Genomic DNA, 18972 nt, shown 5'->3' with positions numbered 1-18972 from the left:
CTCAGCAGTGCTACCAGCACCGACGGAAGCAGCAGCCGCATGATTTCGGGCTCGGTAGCTTGAAGCTACAACACTTGGGTGCCCTGCAGCATTTCGACGCTTTTATCCTCCACCACCCGCACCGCCTCTGGTGGCTGTCGCTATCACCGTGGTTCTTCTTCTCCGTGTGCACGAGCCTCTTGAGCTCGGCCTTCGTCTTCTTCAGTTGGGCCTCATACTCCTTCTTCCACGAGGCGAACTGCCGCTTGAGTGTTTTGAGCTCCTTAACCGACTTGGCGCTGCTAGGGGAGGATGGTTTAGCCTCCGCCACCGCGCGCGCGTTGTACTCGAACGCCTCGCTCTGCCTCTTGAACTCCCTGGCCAGTTGATTCACCTCTGATGAACTTTCATCAATGGCGATGATGGCGGGCTCGCAGCCTCGCTGCTGCCGCCTCGCTGATGACTGGGAGGGCGGCAGGTTTCCACTGGACGATTCTTGGCGATGCTGCGATGTTGTCGTCAATCCACCTCTCCTGCCCCCGGCGGTTTGTGCCATCTGCAACGCAGAGGTGTGTGACATTCTCGTTAACTCGATAAATTTTACAGATTGCACACAAACATAAGCATTGAATCAACAACCAATGCCACGATATGAGTTGCAGACTTGCAGTCGTAGTTACCTGTAATGAAGTGATTTGCTTCTGCAACTCCTCCTCCACGGATTTCATCCTGACCTCGCATTCAGAAAGCCGGGATTCGTACTGCTCAACCTGTTGTCGCAGCGTGGCGATAAGTTCCTCCTTCTGCCTCATTTCCTCCTCTTTCTTTTTCACCTCCTCCTCTGCCTTCGCGGCCCTTCTCTCCAGCTCCAGATTTACCAAACATTTCTCCTCATCATCTTCTTCCTGACATCCACAACTGAATCGATCAATTCCCTGCAAATCATCTTGAATACGAAATAATGCATCCGAATATTGAAATAGAGGGCAGACGGCACCTGTGGTGGTGATAGTGGCGACGGCAGGGGCGGGCGATGAATCCACGGAGCTGCTGCGCCGGACCTCTGCAACGACGGGAGCCTGCCTCTTCCAGTGGGGCGTGTGGGCAATGCCGGTGGCTCCTCCTCTTTGGGCTTCTGTTCTTCTGGCTTCCCTATCCCTCGCTGCATGAGCGCGTCCAGCATAACCTCCATGGAGCTCAGTGCCGACGTTAGAGACGACGCCATTGTGCACGGTAATGCCGACCACTGCTAGGCCGGCCGTTCGTGTAAAGTTGAGCTCTGTTCTTGCAACAGAAACGGGTTTCTCTCACCCAAAGATTCTCTTCTTCTTTTACGTGAGAGCAAATTTACACCAACTCGTGTTGTTTGATGACCTGGATGAGTACATCGATGAAGGACTATAATGCGATCAGCCTCCTTCAGGAAAATGATGGAAACAAGCAATGCCAATGAACAAACCTTGAAAACTGATGGATCAGAAACAAGATCCTCTTTGATTCAAGATTGGAGAACCAAACCAAATGAATTCGGTTGTGGACACAGGCACACAGCAACGATCTTCGTCCCTGGTCCCGCAACAATCTGAGGTTGAATTGGGGAAGAACAGACGTCGCAGCACTGAATTGGGGGAAGAACCACGGGAAAACCAGGCCGCCGCGGGGTATCCAACGGACCCGCCAGCGCGGCTTTCCCGGGTTTTTCCTGTTGTGTTTGTTTCTTGGCTGTAACATTTTAGCTGGCTTGCATGTATTGGCATGGTGGTCTGGTATGTGCAGGTCCCAACTGCCCTTTCAAGAGAAGCTTGGCTGGCTGGCCGTATTGTAAGGAATGCCGTTTCTTGATGCTGGGTTGTTCTATTTTGCTGCCATAAATTTGGACGTTCAATCAACTAAATATAGTTACGGTCCGTCAATTCCTAGCCTGCGTGTTACTACCAAACTGCTTGGATTTTTTTTAGAAAATAGAAATAGTTCTGACCTATGCGACGGCATGTAGGCTGATTACAAAATAAAATGGAATGAGCACACAATCTAAAAGGTAAACTCAAAGGCAAATTCTACTATTACTTCTCCATCCCTTGTCGGCGAAAATATCCAAAGACACTGTCGGGTGATGCTGATTAGCGCGCGCTAGGATGCTTCCTGACCAATGATTTCCAACAATACTATTTATGGCATACGGTACCCATCTGGTCCGCCTCCTACTTTCATTTATAATCACCCGTTATCCCCTCCCAATGTTCTCTCACAAACTTTCTCAACTCGACAATGGGTATGGCTCCAGATACGGAGGAAAGCGGCGAGACCATCCAGAAAGAGGTCACACCATCGATGGAGGTAGAGGTGGATCAAGCACCATTTGAAAAGGTGGTTGAGCTCACAACCGAGGGTGAATCGCAGAAGCCGGGCGGTGATAGCACCCTAGCTGTTGATGCAGAGTCGTCGTCCCCAGAAGGGCTCTCCCTGAATTATGAGGTCAGAAACCTTACAATCTTTTCTGTTTGTGTCATTACAATGTGGTGCCCTTGATGCGAAATACAAAGGAACTTTTTCACTTTTTCTACGCCATATATGGTTACGATCTTGGTTAGATTCTGCGCCAATTGGATGTATTTTGGCGACAGTGGTGGTTTCTATTTCTACCATTTGCTAAAACTGCATTTATTATTATTATTATTATTATTATTATTATTATTATTATTATTGCAAATGTTTGGTAGTCGTTGGAGTTCCTTTTGTACGAAGAAGGATAGTCTTCATGTTAAAATGGTCGCTACGTTAAAACAACATCAAGGACACCACATTGGTAACAGGTATCGTGCCTATTACCAGAGATGGGTTATTAATTACTTGTCGAACCATCTTCACTATGGCCACTCACCCTGGATAACATTATTGGTGACGGATGTACATAACGCCTATTACCTATTAGATCAACAGTAATAGACTTTGAATGTAGTCCGTTACCTATGTAGCAATATTTTAACGAACTTCATCTGCGCCTGATGCAGACTACACTCATTGTTAGCTGGCGATGAATCATGAATGTAGCCAATTACCTATATATAGTCATTGGTAATAGGTATGAATGTAGCTCATTACCTATATAGAGTCATTGGTAACGGGCCAGGAATGTTGCCTGTTACCAATGTCCTATGCCCAACTAGATAGCAACAGCCTCGCTCCTTCCTATGTTGTCAAGGGGACCACGGGGCTACCCAAGGTATGGAGGGAATTGTTGTACCTGGAGCTAAATGGATGAACACAAGGATATAGGGGACTTTACTAGGTTCGGACCACCAGATTGGTGTAATACCCTATGTCTTGTACTTAGGGTTTGAACCATCAGATTAGTGTAATCCTCTGAATTAACTTTTACTACACTCAACTTTGAAGTCAAAGACAATAGTTTTATAATCAATGAAAAAATGTAGGACATACTCCTACATTATACTTAGTAGTGAATTATTGGTAACGAGCCTCGTTGTGGCGACGCTTATTAGTAACAGGCTTTGTTAACGCCCGTTACTGCTAGTGTTATTTTGTTATAGATCACGTTTGCTTGTTACCTAAATCGAGTTGTCATGTAGTGGGTGTTACTTTGTGGGGTGCATTGGGGCTGGGTGGTTTGTATGTTTACCGTTGCAAGAAATCCATTGTTTACAATACGAATTCAGAAGCACTGAAATATTATACTCCCTCCGTCTTAAATTATATATATCATTTTTTACTTTTATAGACATATAATTTTGGTAATGCATCTAGATATAAGATATATAAGAAAAATTATATATTTAGAAAAGCTAAAATGACCAATATTTCGAATGGAGAGGGTACCCGAGGTTTGTTCTAGTGTAAAACGATGTGATTCACAGTCCGTCTTAAACACTATCACCAACTTCGCTTTGAGTATTAGTATATAAATGTTACCAACGGAAGTACGGTAATACATCGTTCAATCTAATGCACTTGTAGTATCTTATAAATTTAAGGAACCAAATATTCAGGTTAACAAATGCCTAATTTGCTACCGTTATCACCTACTGCAGATACTCGCATGTACTTGATTTCATACACATCTTAAAGTTTTTATAGTTAAAAGCAGATAGGTAGTAATAATATAACTATGCACCGCTCAGTTAATTAATTAGGCCAGTTTTGGTGAAATCTGTCGATCCAGATTTGAGTCGATGACTTAGCTTGGGTTTTCTTCAATACCGAGGTGTTTCAGTAAATATTGTAGTAGCGTCATTAATTCTTCTTCTTAATCTCCTCAGCTCCACCTGTACTTGCATTGCACAACTTGCAAAACAACAGCTTCTCCTTTATTTGAGGCATGTACAACTTCTGCAGCTGAACCATTGCCGTCTTTGATGACTTCGTCCCGTAATCCTTTGCACTGTAAACCATCATGCAAAACACAGTGGCATCTGCTTCGACCTTATGTTCGTATGGCCACTCATTCGCTCAGTACTATCGTTTCCAGCATATTTCTCTGGTATGATCCTGTAATTTATTAAAAGGAAAGGAAAAATTTGGCCTAATGTGTCATCGGGTCTTACCGGCAGGATTCGTGTCCCTGATCAAACAGCGAAGCTTCATCTTGACTACTTGCGCAATCTGATTAATTAGACTCTTGGTGATCATCTTGCCGACTCCATATAGGTTTTCTCCTCACTGTTCCACGTTTCCAGAAAGCATGCAACATGGCTGAGCAAGAAGAAAAGGAATCTTGCGGCCTGTGAGAACTGAGAAGAGGCTACAATACGGAGTCGCTGAAGTCATCCTCTGGCATGAATCTCATCGGTCGCCCGATTTGGAGGCCTTGGCTGCTGTTGTTCTCGATCACCGCCACCCAATTTGCAAGCCTGCCTGTTGTTGTCCGAACCTGCCATTAATCTGACTGAAGCATCGTCCGAGGCAGTAGCGCATGGATGGCTTGACGATGAATTATTGGGTCACACTCATACCTCGAGCTTCCTGCACACTCCAGACGGCAAGCGAGGAAACATTGATGTCGGTTTTGCATTGTCAAATATAAAGGCAATTACTCGCAAAAAAAATATATAAAGGCTACAGTTACCTATTCACACCCACGCAATCTGACAAGTTTGAACATGAAAATTCTACCTTATAACATGAAGCGGGATTTATATATGTTTCTTTTTTTCAGATTATTTTCTTGCGTGTGCGTTGAGTCTTACTTTTAAACGCTTCTGTGGATGATATTAGGGTGATCTGCCCACCGTGGCATACATCATTTGCGGCGTGACACTGGAAATGCTATAGCCGGCCGGATGGTCGTGACGCGGCCTCTTGTGCAGTTGTGCTCTTATCCTTCATGCTGCCATGTTTAGGATCAGCGGTTCCCTTTCCTTACCTGAAGAATTCTTGAGCCTGCGTAAATTTCTCTTAGAGAAGAACAGTAGAATGAGACATGCATCAAGTTGCATTTTCCTTCCATGAAACGTTCTGGAGAAAAGAACAGGTTAACGATGAGATGGACACTGATTGGGTAATGGAGGACGTGGATAGATAGGAACGAAAGGAGTCCATGAGTTTTCCGTGCTTCTTGAAAGGAGTCCAGGAGTTTCTCGTGCTTCTGATCGGTTTGCTGATTGATCTCAACCATTATAAGTCAGCTTGACAGGGGATATATAGATGGTAAAATAATTTTCTTTTTCGCCGAGTAATTTCGCTTGGAATTTTCTTGAGAGTTTGTGATTAGTGTAAGTATAAATAGATTGTTATGGCTTGTAAATTAATATTGGTTTCTAATTGACTGAGTCATATTAAGATTGATTCCTAGATTGGGCAACACATGAGTGGAGATTTGTGTATGGTTTGGCCAATCTTAATGCAACGTTCTTTTTCCTTTTCGAGAAAAACGGGCTGAACTTGTGTCAGGTTTGACTTTGATTTGTTGTGACTAAAGTGTGGTTAATATTTAAAGAATGTGGAGACTTCATGTTCATCATGCAGGAGTCCTTAAACTAACAATAGGTTCACAGAATTTTGTAATAGTTACTATGGGAATTTAGAACTATATAGTGTACTACTATTATTGCTACGAGAAAGGTAGTTATTTTTTAATTCATAAGTCAGAGTGGTTGCATTAAAATTCTGTTCTAGTCATTGATTTATATACTTGTATACCTGCAAATTGTAACCACGGCTTGCTTATATCTCTAATTTTCTTCTATGCTTTCTCTGGCTGCTGACACCAACTTTATTTTCATGTATATTGATACCAGGAAGCAAGAGCTCTCCTTGGAAGACTAGAATTTCAGAAAGGAAATGTGGAAGTTGCCCTCCGCGTGTTTGATGGAATAGACCTTCAAGCTGCCATTCAGCAGTTCCAGCCATCGCTTTCTGATAAGACACCATCGAAGAAAGGGAGGACAAAATCAGAACTACCCAGTTCCGTGCCGCAAAATAATCCTGCTAGCCTTGTTCTGGAAGCCATTTACTTGAAATCACTGTCCCTTCAAAAGCTAGGGAAATCGATAGGTACAATTATATCTGTACCCTTTGTTATTCTTATTTTGGATTATTTGATTAACGGTGCGAATACTTTCTGAACAAGCAGAAGCCGCCAACCAATGCCAAAGCGTACTTGATTCTGTTGAAAGTATGTTCCAAAATGGTACTCCGGATATCGAACCAAAATTACAGGAAACTGTTAATAAGTCTGTGGAACTTCTTCCGGAAGCCTGGAAATATGCAGGCTCCTACCAGGAAGCATTAGCTTCTTACCGGCGAGCTCTTCTTAGTCCATGGAATCTTGATGACGAATGTCGCAGCAGGGTTCAAAAGAGATTTGTCGCTTTTCTGTTGTATGTCAATGTAGATTGGAGCCCTCCCAGCATGGCCCAGCAAATTGAAGGTACTTTTGTTCCAAAGAATAATGTGGAAGAGGCGATTTTACTTTTGATGATAGTACTGGGGAATTGGTACCAAGGCAAGACCCATTGGGATCCTTCTGTGATGGAACATTTTACCTACGCCCTGTCGCTTTGTCGTGAACCCTTGGTTCTTGCAAAGCAACTTGAAGAGGTTTTACCTGGAATATATCCTCGTACCGAGAGGTGGTGCACACTAGCACTTTGCTACCATGCTGCTGGGCAGAAAGATACTGCTCTAAATTTTTTGAGGAAGTCTTTAAATAAGCTTGAGAATCCAAATGATATTCTTGCCTTGTCATTAGCTGCTAAGATATGTAGTAAGGAGTGTCATCTTGCTTCAGAGGGTGTCGAATATGCAAGAAGAGTAATTGCACTTGCTGAATCACACCATTTGAAGAGCGTGGGCCTCCATTTCCTGGGGAGTTGCCTTGGTAAGAAGTCCAAGGTTGTTTCGTCGGATTACCAAAGATCTCTATTGCAGACAGAAACATTGAAGTCACTTACAGAATCAATCACTCTTAACCGCTACAACGCAGACCTAATATTTGACATGGGAGTTGAATATGCTGAGCAAAGGAACATGAACTCTGCACTGAGATGTGCAAAGGAGTTTATTGAAGCAACTGGTGGATCTGTTTCAAAAGGTTGGAGGTTGCTAGCATTGGTTCTTTCTGCACAACAAAGGTTTTCCGAAGCAGAAGTCGCAATCGATGCTGCCTTGGATGAGACAGCAAAGTGGGATCAAGGATCTTTACTAAGGGTAAAGGCTAAGTTGAAGGTTGCTCAGTCATCACCCATGGAAGCAGTTGAAGCATACCGTACTCTTCTTTCTCTAGTTCAAGCCCAAAAGAATTTCTCAGGATCCACAAAGGATACTTCAGAGGTTTGTTTCATTTGTCCTCAAACTATGAGACTTACTCATATAAAACCTTTATTATATTTGTAATACATTGATGCATATAGATATGAAATAAATTCTACTTTTTGCCCCTCAGCTCGTATTTGTCTAATTTTGATCCCAACTCCCTAACGGTCAGAATTTGGCACCTTGACTATCATACCATTCAGTTGTGACCCCAACTTAGTAGAGGTACTATTCTGGTGACATGTAAGTGGTTTTATATCCAACTGTACCACGCCACGCACGCTAGTACATGGTATGGCCCACCTGTCATACACCAAATATCTCTCTCTTTAACCCTCTCTTTGTCTCTGCCCCCACAGCTGCCATAGCACACAGCCAAATTGAGCGCAAGTCAAGCTCACAAAATAGGATAAGAACATAGGCATCGGAGCAGCTTGAATCGCACTAGGCTGCCTGCCCTTAGGTGGGCCCCACCGTTTGCTGGAGCTCCCTCTCCAGATCACCTCGCCTGCAGACGAGCTCTATAGCTGATTCCTCGACACAAGCCGTGGTTGCTGAGGGGCAGGCGAGAGGTAACATCATTTGGTGCAGCCCAACGCAAGGTTGCAGACTTGCAGTGGTGGCCACCTTCTGTAGTTCGGCTATGTTGAAGGGTAGGGGCCGAATTACCTGAGAACCGAACTGAAACCGAAATCGAGAAAATCGGTCACCAGCTCGATCCTAAGTTCCTACTAACTGAAATAATATCGGTCAATTCAGTTTTGGGTCCCGGTTAACCAGATTAACCGAAAGAACCAATTAATGCAAAAGCACCTCTACGGCTTATTAATTGCAAACCAGCAGGCCACCAGAGCAGGCTGGCCCAGAAGCCGCAACTACACATATCTAACCGAGTAAAATAACTAGAGGCACATGAACTTAGCAGTGAGTGTCACTTAGGTCTCGGAACTCTCAAAATGTACATCGAAATCCCTAAACTAATTAATTGGTTCACATGACATCCAAATCTCCAGAACACAGGTTAAACTGCACGCGTGGCAGGCTGACTAGATGATGACGTGGACCTGACATGTGGATCCCCCATGTTAGCCCAATCTTCCTCCATCCACCTGTGTCGACCCGTTACCCCAGCCGCCAATTTCCCACGCATGGTCTCAGCCTCCATCTACTCCTACAGGGCTGCGGCCGCCCCCACCATCCACCTGCACTAGTACCATCGTCCACTCCTTCTAGGCTACCACCGTCCTCCCATGCAGCGCCGCCCAAGGCCAAGGCTAGACCAGCAACGACCGAGCCACCATGAGGCACTCCTCTGCTTCTTGAAACTCGAGGCACACCACTCAGGTCTGTTCTCACTGATGCATCTCGGTGCTCCGCCAAGACGCGCTGCACGGAGGCATTGTTTCCCCCGCTCCCACCCAGGCGTCTCGGTCCTCCTAGCGGTAGTCCTCACTGTCGTTCCATGTTGTGTCGTGAACACCGCCAGCATCACCAGAAATTCGTGGAGCAATCATTATCCTACCTTTTCTCCTTTCCCGTTGCTCTCTCTCTTCTATGCTTCGGGCCTGCAGTCCAGCACCTCCCCTTTCACCCTCCCGTGATCCTGTGGATGCGCTGCCAGCGATAGGGCTCGAAGATGCGCATGGTGCTGCTTGATGTCCTGCCCTACCAGAGCACTAGTGAGATTGCCTACCGCTGCAAGGCTGCAATCAATTGATTGGTTAAAGGGTTCAATCGAGCTCATGTCAATCATTCGATTTTGCAGGCATTGGTGAACGGTAAAGATTGATGCTTGCATTTTTTCCCCTTTGGTTTCCGTTGGCCTAGAATTCGCTCACTGCCAAAATTTGACCTAGGGTGATGAACACGAACCTTGGTGGTGCGTCAGCTGCGGGCATGGACGAGGTAGAGGCAGCCTTCTTCATATGCTGCAACGACGCACGGACGAGGGCGCAAGTGAGTCAATCGGGGATGGGAGGTGCTCGTTGATGGCCATGGGGAGGGGAACGAGAGCAAGGTCGAGGAGAATGTTGGTAGCATGGTGGACTGAGCAAGGTCAGGCGGCACTGTGGACAAGGCCAGCTTCGGCAGCGTGAGGTTGGGATGAGCGCGGTTGTGCCCAGTACCCAGCGGTGACGGGTGGAGGGGGCCGAAGTCCAGATGAACAGCGACGAAGGTGTTGATGCAAAAACGTGCCAAGCCAAATACCACCCTACAAAGATGCTCCTTGCTGCATTGATACGGAGGCTAGTCAGACCGGTATGGTAGGCCGGTTAGACCGGTCCACCGGAGAGCCTGGTGAGACTCCAATGAATGCCCGCCTGTGAGGGACTTCGTCGGGGCAGGCGCACCTTGGGTTGCCATAGGCTCAGTAGGCCAGCTATGTAACCTCCTCAAGCCATGGAGACAGGAGAAGAATAGTACTTAGGGTTGGAAAAATAGGGCAAAGAGGGAAAAAGGTAAAAAGATCAATTGGATGCCCTCAATCGGCCGTGACCCTTTATATTTATAGGGAGGGGAGGTCTTGCCCTATTAGGAGTCAAAACCCTTACAATTCCCGTGTCAAAATACAACTCCTAACTTAGACTACACAGGCTAAACCGGTGTGACCGTCCAGGCAAATTGATCTGACCAGTTTTCCTAGGTGTAGATCTTACCAAAGTCATAACTCCCTCGTCTGAACTCCAAATCGGACGTTCTATATTTTGAGCTACACAATGATGCACAATGATGAAGTCCAATTTTTATTTTGAGCATGACTAGTTTGGAGACCGGTTCAAAGACCGTTCGGCTAGATCTGCCAATTTTGACCATGAACATATGCGCCCCTATGTTGTGGCAAAGCTTGGATGCGAAAAAATATTCTCAATGATAAAAAAAATTGTCTAAAGATGATTATAAACAATACATCATCCATATGACGGTTTCTAAACTCTTTATGGATGCTAATGTAGCCGAAATAAGAGTTTAGCCAGTACAACATCATATGAATATGTATGAAACATCTACTTTGGGCTTTGAAACTCTAAGCACACTCAATAGCAGAAATTTTGATGTGGCCATGGCAGCTGATCATACAAGTTATGGCTCCTTGGTAAAGCATAAGCATAATATTGATAATCATAAGATGAGAACCAAGGATTATACCAAAAGTATGAATTATAATTATTTCTACTGAATATGCAATCCATGGCACATGCATCGAGTGAATAAATGATGAAGACCAATGAGATGACCGAACCTAGTTGTTGTTCAGCTATTTTGTTTGAAACATGTGCAACATCAGGGGCAATCTGATCAACAAAACTAGCTGATGTTTCTATAATGGTCAGCTTTTGTATGTCTAGTGTAAGATCTGAATTTTGATTTAATCTACCATCGTTTTTGACATGATGGACTTGCTTGATCCTCTTACGCTTATTTTTCTGCATAGACCGATTTCTTTGACCAAAATGATCATTATGCATAGGTGGTGGCTCATTAATTACTAGCTCTAGATAATGTAATCTGGACACAAATATCTAGGAAGAGACGGCATATATACCATGACAGATAAGAATAAGGCATACTAAAATAGAACTCCCATGGTATAGACGTAGGTGATGCATGTGAAGGAAAGGGCATTGATGTAGGAAAATTATTCTATTACCAATTCTGATCATGGAACTTCTGTTTTCGAATAGATTTTGAATGCTTGGAATTTTTAGGCCGACTAGCATCATTGATATCCTTTTGTGTTCGGGACTTAGTGGGATGCTTTGTACTGGGCTTCGGCTTTTCGTTTTGATGCTTGCTATAGCCATTGGATTCAACGGTTTTTCGAACACCAAACATGGGTTTTTTGCTTTTGACCATCTTTGGTTTTGATTTATTCTGCAAAACCCTAGAAGAAGCGGTTAGAACTAGGTCAGACCAGTTTTAGCAGAACTGGCACCATTATATTTGTTTTGTTCTCCTCCCCCCCCCCCGAGCATGGAAGTACTGGATATAGTTTCTATGCTCTTGCTAGAGGGCTTTGGACTAGAAACTTAGGCTAGAGATTGCCGAAATGGATCTTGGCCAAGAACATCATTAGTTGGTAGATTTTTGCAAGGATCAATAATAGCATTAGCTGGCTTTTCAATAGCCAACTTTTGACTATCATGAATTGAATCTGAACTATCCTCTTTATCAATCAGAGACATGAGATAAACATTCACAAAGTCATATAGAACATCAAATAAAGTACCTAAGGATTTCATCTCTTTAAATGTGTTGATGGTGGACGGTGGCTACCACTCCTTTATCTAAATGACACCTTGCTCTGACATCTGCCAAGCGACGCTCTTGTATGTACTCCTAAAGTAACTCAATGCTAAGGTTTGATAGATCAGCCATGATAGTTAGATTCTCATTTCCTAGCAAGGTCGCCAAAAAGTATTTTGACGTGGAAACGTGCCATGCCAAATACCTGAGCACTAAACGTGCAGCCCACAAATATGCTCCTTATTACGTCGATGCGGAGTCCAGTCAGACTGGCATGGCAGGCCAGCCAGACTGGTCTCGCCGAAGAGCCCGGTGAGGATCCAACGAATGCCAGCCTGGGAGGGACACCATCGGGGTAGGCGCACCTTGGGTTTCCCTAGGCTTGTTAGGCCAGTTAGGGCGTCTCTTCATGCCATGGAGACAGTATCAGAACAACATATGGGGTTGCAAAAGTAGGGAAAATAGGAAAAAAGGTACAAATAAAATATAGATTGGTTTTTGATCGATTGGATGCCCCTATAATATAGGGATGATAGGTCTTTCCTCACTAGGAGTCAACTCACTTACAGATATCTTGTCAAAATAAAACTTCTAACTAGGACTACACAGACCAAACCGGTCTGACCAGTTTTCCTAGGTGCAGATCTTCCTGAAGCTATAACTTCCTCATCCGAACTTCGAATCAGACATTCTATATATGCATTTTTATCTACTCAATGAGAGATACACAATGGTGAAGTCCAATTTGCATTTTGAGCACTTTGACCAAACCGGTCCGATCAGTTTGGAGACCAGTTAAGAGACCATTTGCCCAGATCTGCAAATTTTGATCGTGAACAGAAGGCCAACACCAAAGATGGTGATAAGGGACAAAGAGAGGGTAAGGGGTCCCTCCCAGCACCATGTTAGTCGACACGTGCACGTTTAACCTAAGTAAATGCAATTTGGACTTGATGTGAACCGATTAGCAAGTTTAGTGACCCAGATGTGCATTTTTGAAGTTCGGGGACTTAGATGACACTTGCTGCCAAGATTAGGTACCACTAGTGTATTTTACTCTATGTAACCCTAATGCTCCCAATCTGCCACTCCCACTTGTTCCAAGCCTAAACCTGTCATCACCACTCCTTTAGTCGCAAACTCACGATGTGAGTGCCGAGCCGCCGATCTTCTGCTGCCCAGTTTCAATCGTACCTATCCGCCTCTCCCTCCAGCTTGAGGATGCGGGCTCACTTCTTGCCAGCTACTCGAATGCAGGCCACAGTCCTGCTCACTGTCGCAGCTCCTGTGGAGGCATCAATGACCAGCGACAACAAGCCTGCTCCCCGCTGGATTCCACTTGCCCGCAGCTGCAGCCATTCCCATCATCGAGCACAACCTTGAATTCTGGTTGCCAGCGTCGGCGCTTGCCCTCCCACCCGCTAGGAGACATTGGTAAATCAAGGAGGCAGTGATGAGAACCTTCTGTCTTCATCATGCTCATTCTATGATTTGTGCATAGACTTAAATGCGTTGGATTGGGTTGGTATGCGTTTGATTGGGGCTGTGCGCTCGGCCGTGTTGGGAGGTGGCATAGAGAGAAGGGTGTTGTTTGATAGGTAGGCCATGCCACTTGCTAGCCTACGTGTTATAAGGCTAGTCTCAGTCGGGTGTCATGGAGGGTTTTATGGATATTAAATCCTATGAGGAGAGAGGAGAGGGAAGTTTCATCCCTATGAAACCCAATGAAACTTGCACTGAGGATGTTATAGATTCATCGCAAGACACATTTGATCATAACTCCACGCAAAAATTAAATGCTGCAAGCTGTCTATGAAACTATGTACTGAGAGTGACAGTTTTATTTCATTGAAAAGATAATATGCGGTCTTGGTAATATTGCAATGAAACCATGCATTGAGACTAACCTAATTGAACTAGAAAACTACACATTTCCAAAAAATGCCAAACCTAGGCTCGGGTCAAAATCGAGTATTGATAGTTAAGGTTCGAAATTAAGATGATTTTTTGAGTTTGGATCACTACTGGAACACTCATTCATATCAGCTCATCCGTGCTGGCCATAAATAAGCCAGCATGAATAAGTCATCCATGCTGGATCAAAAACAAGGTGGCACAAATAATGGATTATCCATGCTAGCTTCTTTCTTCATGTCGGTGCAATATCTGTGCCGGCTTAGATTAGTTTCCTGCCTATGCAATTTGAATTTTAGCTAGTATTCAGAAATTTGAAACTTTTGTACACAGACTTGGATGGAGATAAACTTTATATAAAAATTGTATGTTTTGATGAGATCTACAACTTTGTAGTTGCCATTTTTTTATTTAAACCTATTTGGATGCCCAAATGATAGATTACATTTTTGGACGGCAAGGGTCAAAAGGAATATGACTCCGAATGACAAACAAGTGGGTGGTAATGATGGGTCGTGAAAAGGGGGAGGTCGTGGGTTTGAAGGTTGGATACCGCACGCGTGCGTATTTCATGTTAAAAATTCGTGACTTGTGACCTTTGACCGTGAGGGGTAGCTCGAGGTGGCCCTCTAGGCTAAAATTTGTGCTTTTGCTTTTTTTTTAATAAGTGTGCATTTGGTAGAGCTCCTAGAGCTGATTCTCTACTGATTCCATCAGGAGCTCTGCCAAACAGTTTTTCCAAGAGAAGTGATTCTCTGCTGATTCGGTGAAGTGATTCTCTGAAATGAATTAAGAGGCTGGGAGCTGAAAAAAGTAGCTTCTCCACATTCTGTGAAGTAATTATCCATCCTGATTTTAAAAGTTTATGCTAGAGAATCCCTCTCAGCCACAGAATCACTTCTCGTAGAGAATCAGCTCCCATAGAGAATCAGAATCAGATGGAGCTCTACCAAACAGACCCTAAATTTCTGTTCTGACTATCCTTCGGCACATATTAGCACCGATTCGCATAATGCCTTATTTGTGCTAGTGCTATTTTTCGTTGGCTGGCATAATCCCTTATTAGTGTCGGATTCGAAGCTACCATGAATAACCATCCCCATTTGCATCGGCTTCATGGTGCCGGCATGATCACTGGCATGGATGAGATTTTCAACGCCGGCACAGATAAGATGATCTATAGTAGTGGATGAAAATTAGAAAAATGCTAGAGTTGAGGGACCAAAAATAGATTTTTGCCTTTTGGATTTGGGAAACTCGATTTAGTCTCACTAGGCTATAGATGGTCACGTAGCTACTCTGTTTTCTGGTGCTCAATCCTGGCATTCCAATAATTGAACCTCTAAAAATTGTGCGTAGTTTCTCCACTGACCTATCTTTTCTATTCAGTTAATAGATGGTAGTGTCAGCGAGTTTGAAATCTGGCAAGGTCTTGCTAATCTGTATTCGAGTCTCTCATACTGGAGAGATGCTGAGATATGTTTGCAGAAGGCAAGAACCCTAAAGTCATACTCCGCTACAACACTTCATGCAGAAGGTGAGTCCAAATGCATCATCATCTTTATCAGTATGGACTTTTGAATAATCCTCTTAATCTACGACATCCTTACACCAAGCTAGTAATTAATGGTAAAAGGTCAAAAAAATGAAAATATACAGCTTTGTAAAATCCTCCATGTTTTCATAGCGTGCGAACTAAAAATTCAATTCATGTTTGCTCTTCTAGGTTACATGCATCAAGCGCGCGAGCATACGAAGGATGCATTGGCTGCCTATGTGAATGCGTTCTCAACAGAGCTTGAACATGTGCCATCCAAGGTGTCCATTGGTGCACTTCTCGCCAAACAAGGACCTAGGTTTCTGCCTGCGGCAAGGTGCTTCCTCTCAGATGCCCTAAGAGTCGAGCCCACAAACCGGATGGCTTGGCTTTACTTGGGAAAAGTTCACTGGTCTGATGGAAGGATTACTGATGCTGCAGACTGCTTCCAAGCAGCAGTGATGCTTGAGGAATCGGATCCCGTGGAAAGTTTGAGTTCACTTTCATGATATGGTCGTGGTCATGGCATGAAGCTCCTGCCATATTGATTTATTCTTCAATTATCTTTTCGTGTGAGGTCAATTCAAATTTTTATGCAAGATGTGGATTGCATTTGATATTTCACACTTAACCTTTTTTTAGAAGTGTCGACTATCAGTTAGTTTCACCATTTTGCATAATTGTAACTTTCTAATGTTTCTTGTATAAATAAAACATTTTAGTTTTTTTATGGTTCCAGCAGTTATGGCAGTAAGTGGAACATCAGAAAACACATTGTTCTTGCACTATGAAATATGAAGAGAAATTTTGAATTTTACCATCATCAAAATTTAGTTTCATCCAAATGGCATTCCGTATTTAGGTTCCCCTAAAGTGCCATTATGAAACAATGTTCACCCACTAGAACTCCATCATGTCAATATCTAATTCATTAACTCTTTTGACGGACAAAGATCCGTGGGTGCTTTTAAGAGGCTTGTCTACCTGGAAAGTAGATAGGCTGGCCCAATAACTTCATGAGTTGGCAATGGTGCAAAACTATCAGTGTTTTATGCATGGGTATTCTGAGGTAGTAGATTGGTCGATTGGGGATCTCCAAACCTGAAGCCTGATGGTAAATGCAAGGACACATGACACGGATTTATACAGATTTGGGCTATTGAGTAGCGTAATACCCTATGTGATGTTTGGGGTGTTGTATATTGTACCCTTGTGCTTAAGTGTTTGATGAGGACACCACAAGTACATCTACACCAGCAGCACCTCAGGCGCCTCCAGTTGCTCCTCCACCTCAGGCGCCTACAGTTGGTCATCCAGTTGGGCCAGTCACTCAGGCCCGTGCAAGAGAATTAAACTTCATCATGGTGTTAAGGAACGAAGGCCCATCGGAATAAGAAGATGGCCCAACAAGGCAGCCCAGGTGGGGCGCCTAGGGTTGGGCGCGCGTGACCCCTTCGGACTCCAGGGGCTGCGCCCCCTTTATTTAGTCCGAGTCCTTTTTGTTTACAACTTGAGTTTTGTTTTACATCTAGCTTTAGCTACTCTTGAACACGCGCAAATACGCGCTGTCCTTGTGTGATTCAGAACTCCACCTTCGACTGATATTTAGGTTGCTCGCCTCTCTTTCTTGTTCGTTCTTCGATTGCGGACAGGAATTAATCTTCGTGATCAGGCTGATCTTGCGCCAGCAAGGTTGGTAACCACAGGAAGTTGGTTCAGCGATTGCATTGGCGCTTCGGGTTCGCTCGTCGTAGTCGGATCGTGAGGGTCTACTTCCACCAAGTCGAATTTATCTCCACTCACCGAAAGATCGGGCACTCCGACTCTATCACGGTTCCGGCACGAAAAACGATGCAAAACGGGTGCATTTCGGCACCCGAATGCACTATTGCCGGGTAGCGAAACTTGGGTGGATTTTTTCGCAACGAACGCATGCAATCTTCCTAAATATGCACTAGAACATGTTTGGGAGTGTTTTTGGGCATTCGGTTCCCGCACGAAAAACGATGCAAAACGGGTGCATTTCGGCACCCGAATGCACTATTGCCGGGTAGCGAAACTCGGGTGGATTTTTTCGCAACGAACGCATGCAATCTTCCTAAATATGCACTAGAACATATTTGGGAGTGTTTTTGGGCATTCGGTTCCGGCACGAAAAATGATGCAAAACGGGTGCATTTCGGCACCCGAATGCACTATTGCCGGGTAGCGAAACTCGGGTGGATTTTTCGCAACGAACGCATGCAATCTTCCTAAATATGCACTAGGACATGTTTGGGAGTGTTTTTGGGCATTCGGTTCCGGCACGAAAAACGATGCAAAACGGGTGCATTTCGGCACCCGAATGCACTATTGCCGGGTAGCGAAACTCCGGTGGATTTTTTCGCAACGAACGCATGCAATCTTCCTAAATATGCACTAGAACATGTTTGGGAGTGTTTTTGGCCATTCGGTTCCGGCATGAAAAACGATGCAAAACGGGTGCATTTCGGCACCCGAATGCACTATTGCCGGGTAGCGAAACTCGGGTGGATTTTTTCGCAACGAATGCATGCAATCTTCCTAAATATGCACTAGGACATGTTTGGGAGTGTTTTTGGGCATTCGGTTCCGGCACGAAAAACGATGCAAAACGGGTGCATTTCGGCACCCGAATGCACTATTGCCGGGTAGCGAAACTCGGGTGGATTTTTTCGCAACGAACGCATGCAATCTTCCTAAATATGCACTAGAACATGTTTAGGAGTGTTTTTGGGCATTCGGTTCCGGCATGAAAAACGATGCAAAACGGGTGCATTTCGGCACCCGAATGCACTATTGCCGGGTAGCGAAACTCGGGTGGATTTTTTCGCAACGAATGCATGCAATCTTCCTAAATATGCACTAGGACATGTTTGGGAGTGTTTTTGGGCATTCGGTTCCGGCACGAAAAATGATGCAAAACGGGTGCATTTCGGCACCCGAATGCACTATTACCGGGTAGCGAAACTCGGGTGGATTTTTTCGCAACGAACGCATGCAATCTTCCTAAATATGCACTAGAACATGTTTGGGAGTGTTTTTGTGCATTTGGTTCCGGCACGAAAAACGATGCAAAACGGGTGCATTTCGACACCCGAATGCAGTATTGCCGGGTAGCGAAACTCGGGTGGATTTTTTCGCAACGAACGCATGCAATCTTCCTAAATATGCACTAGAACTTATTTGGGAGTGTTTTTGGGCATTCGGTTCCGGCACGAAAAATGATGCAAAACGGGTGCATTTCGGCACGCGAATGCACTATTGCCGGGTAGCGAAACTCGGGTGGATTTTTTCGCAACGAACGCATGCAATCTTCCTAAATATGCACTAGAACATGTTTGGGAGTGTTTTTGGGCATTCGGTTCCGGCACGAAAAATGATGCAAAACGGGTGCATTTCGGCACCCGAATGTACTATTGCCGGGTAGCGAAACTCGGGTGGATTTTTTCGCAACGAACGCATGGAAGGTGATCTTATGACTATCGGCTACACACTCATCTACACTA

At 44.5% G+C, this 18972-nt stretch overlaps 1 protein-coding gene across 2 annotated transcripts; it reads left to right on the top strand.

Annotated features, from left to right (window-relative positions):
• Nucleotides 1-354: 354 nt before the first annotated feature.
• LOC101784544 (protein NPG1) lies at nucleotides 355-16078 on the top strand. Of its 2 annotated transcripts, none has more exons than XM_004979162.3 (6): nucleotides 355-548; nucleotides 2264-2454; nucleotides 6234-6489; nucleotides 6569-7767; nucleotides 15298-15445; nucleotides 15635-16078. In XM_004979162.3, exons 1-6 carry the CDS (start codon nucleotides 482-484, stop codon nucleotides 15952-15954), a joined length of 2181 nt encoding a protein of 726 aa, XP_004979219.1. In that variant the 5' UTR covers nucleotides 355-481; the 3' UTR covers nucleotides 15955-16078. The 2 variants fall into 2 exon arrangements, with proteins under 2 accessions (XP_004979219.1, XP_022684619.1); XM_022828884.1 differs by lacking the exon at nucleotides 355-548 and adding an exon at nucleotides 1207-2160.
• The last annotated feature ends 2894 nt before the right edge of the window (nucleotides 16079-18972 follow it).

This window comes from Setaria italica, chromosome VIII, assembly GCF_000263155.2.
Source record: "Setaria italica strain Yugu1 chromosome VIII, Setaria_italica_v2.0, whole genome shotgun sequence".
NCBI lineage: Eukaryota > Viridiplantae > Streptophyta > Magnoliopsida > Poales > Poaceae > Setaria > Setaria italica.
Note: the sequence above shows the minus strand (reverse complement) of the source record. Positions and strands in the feature narration are given on the sequence as shown.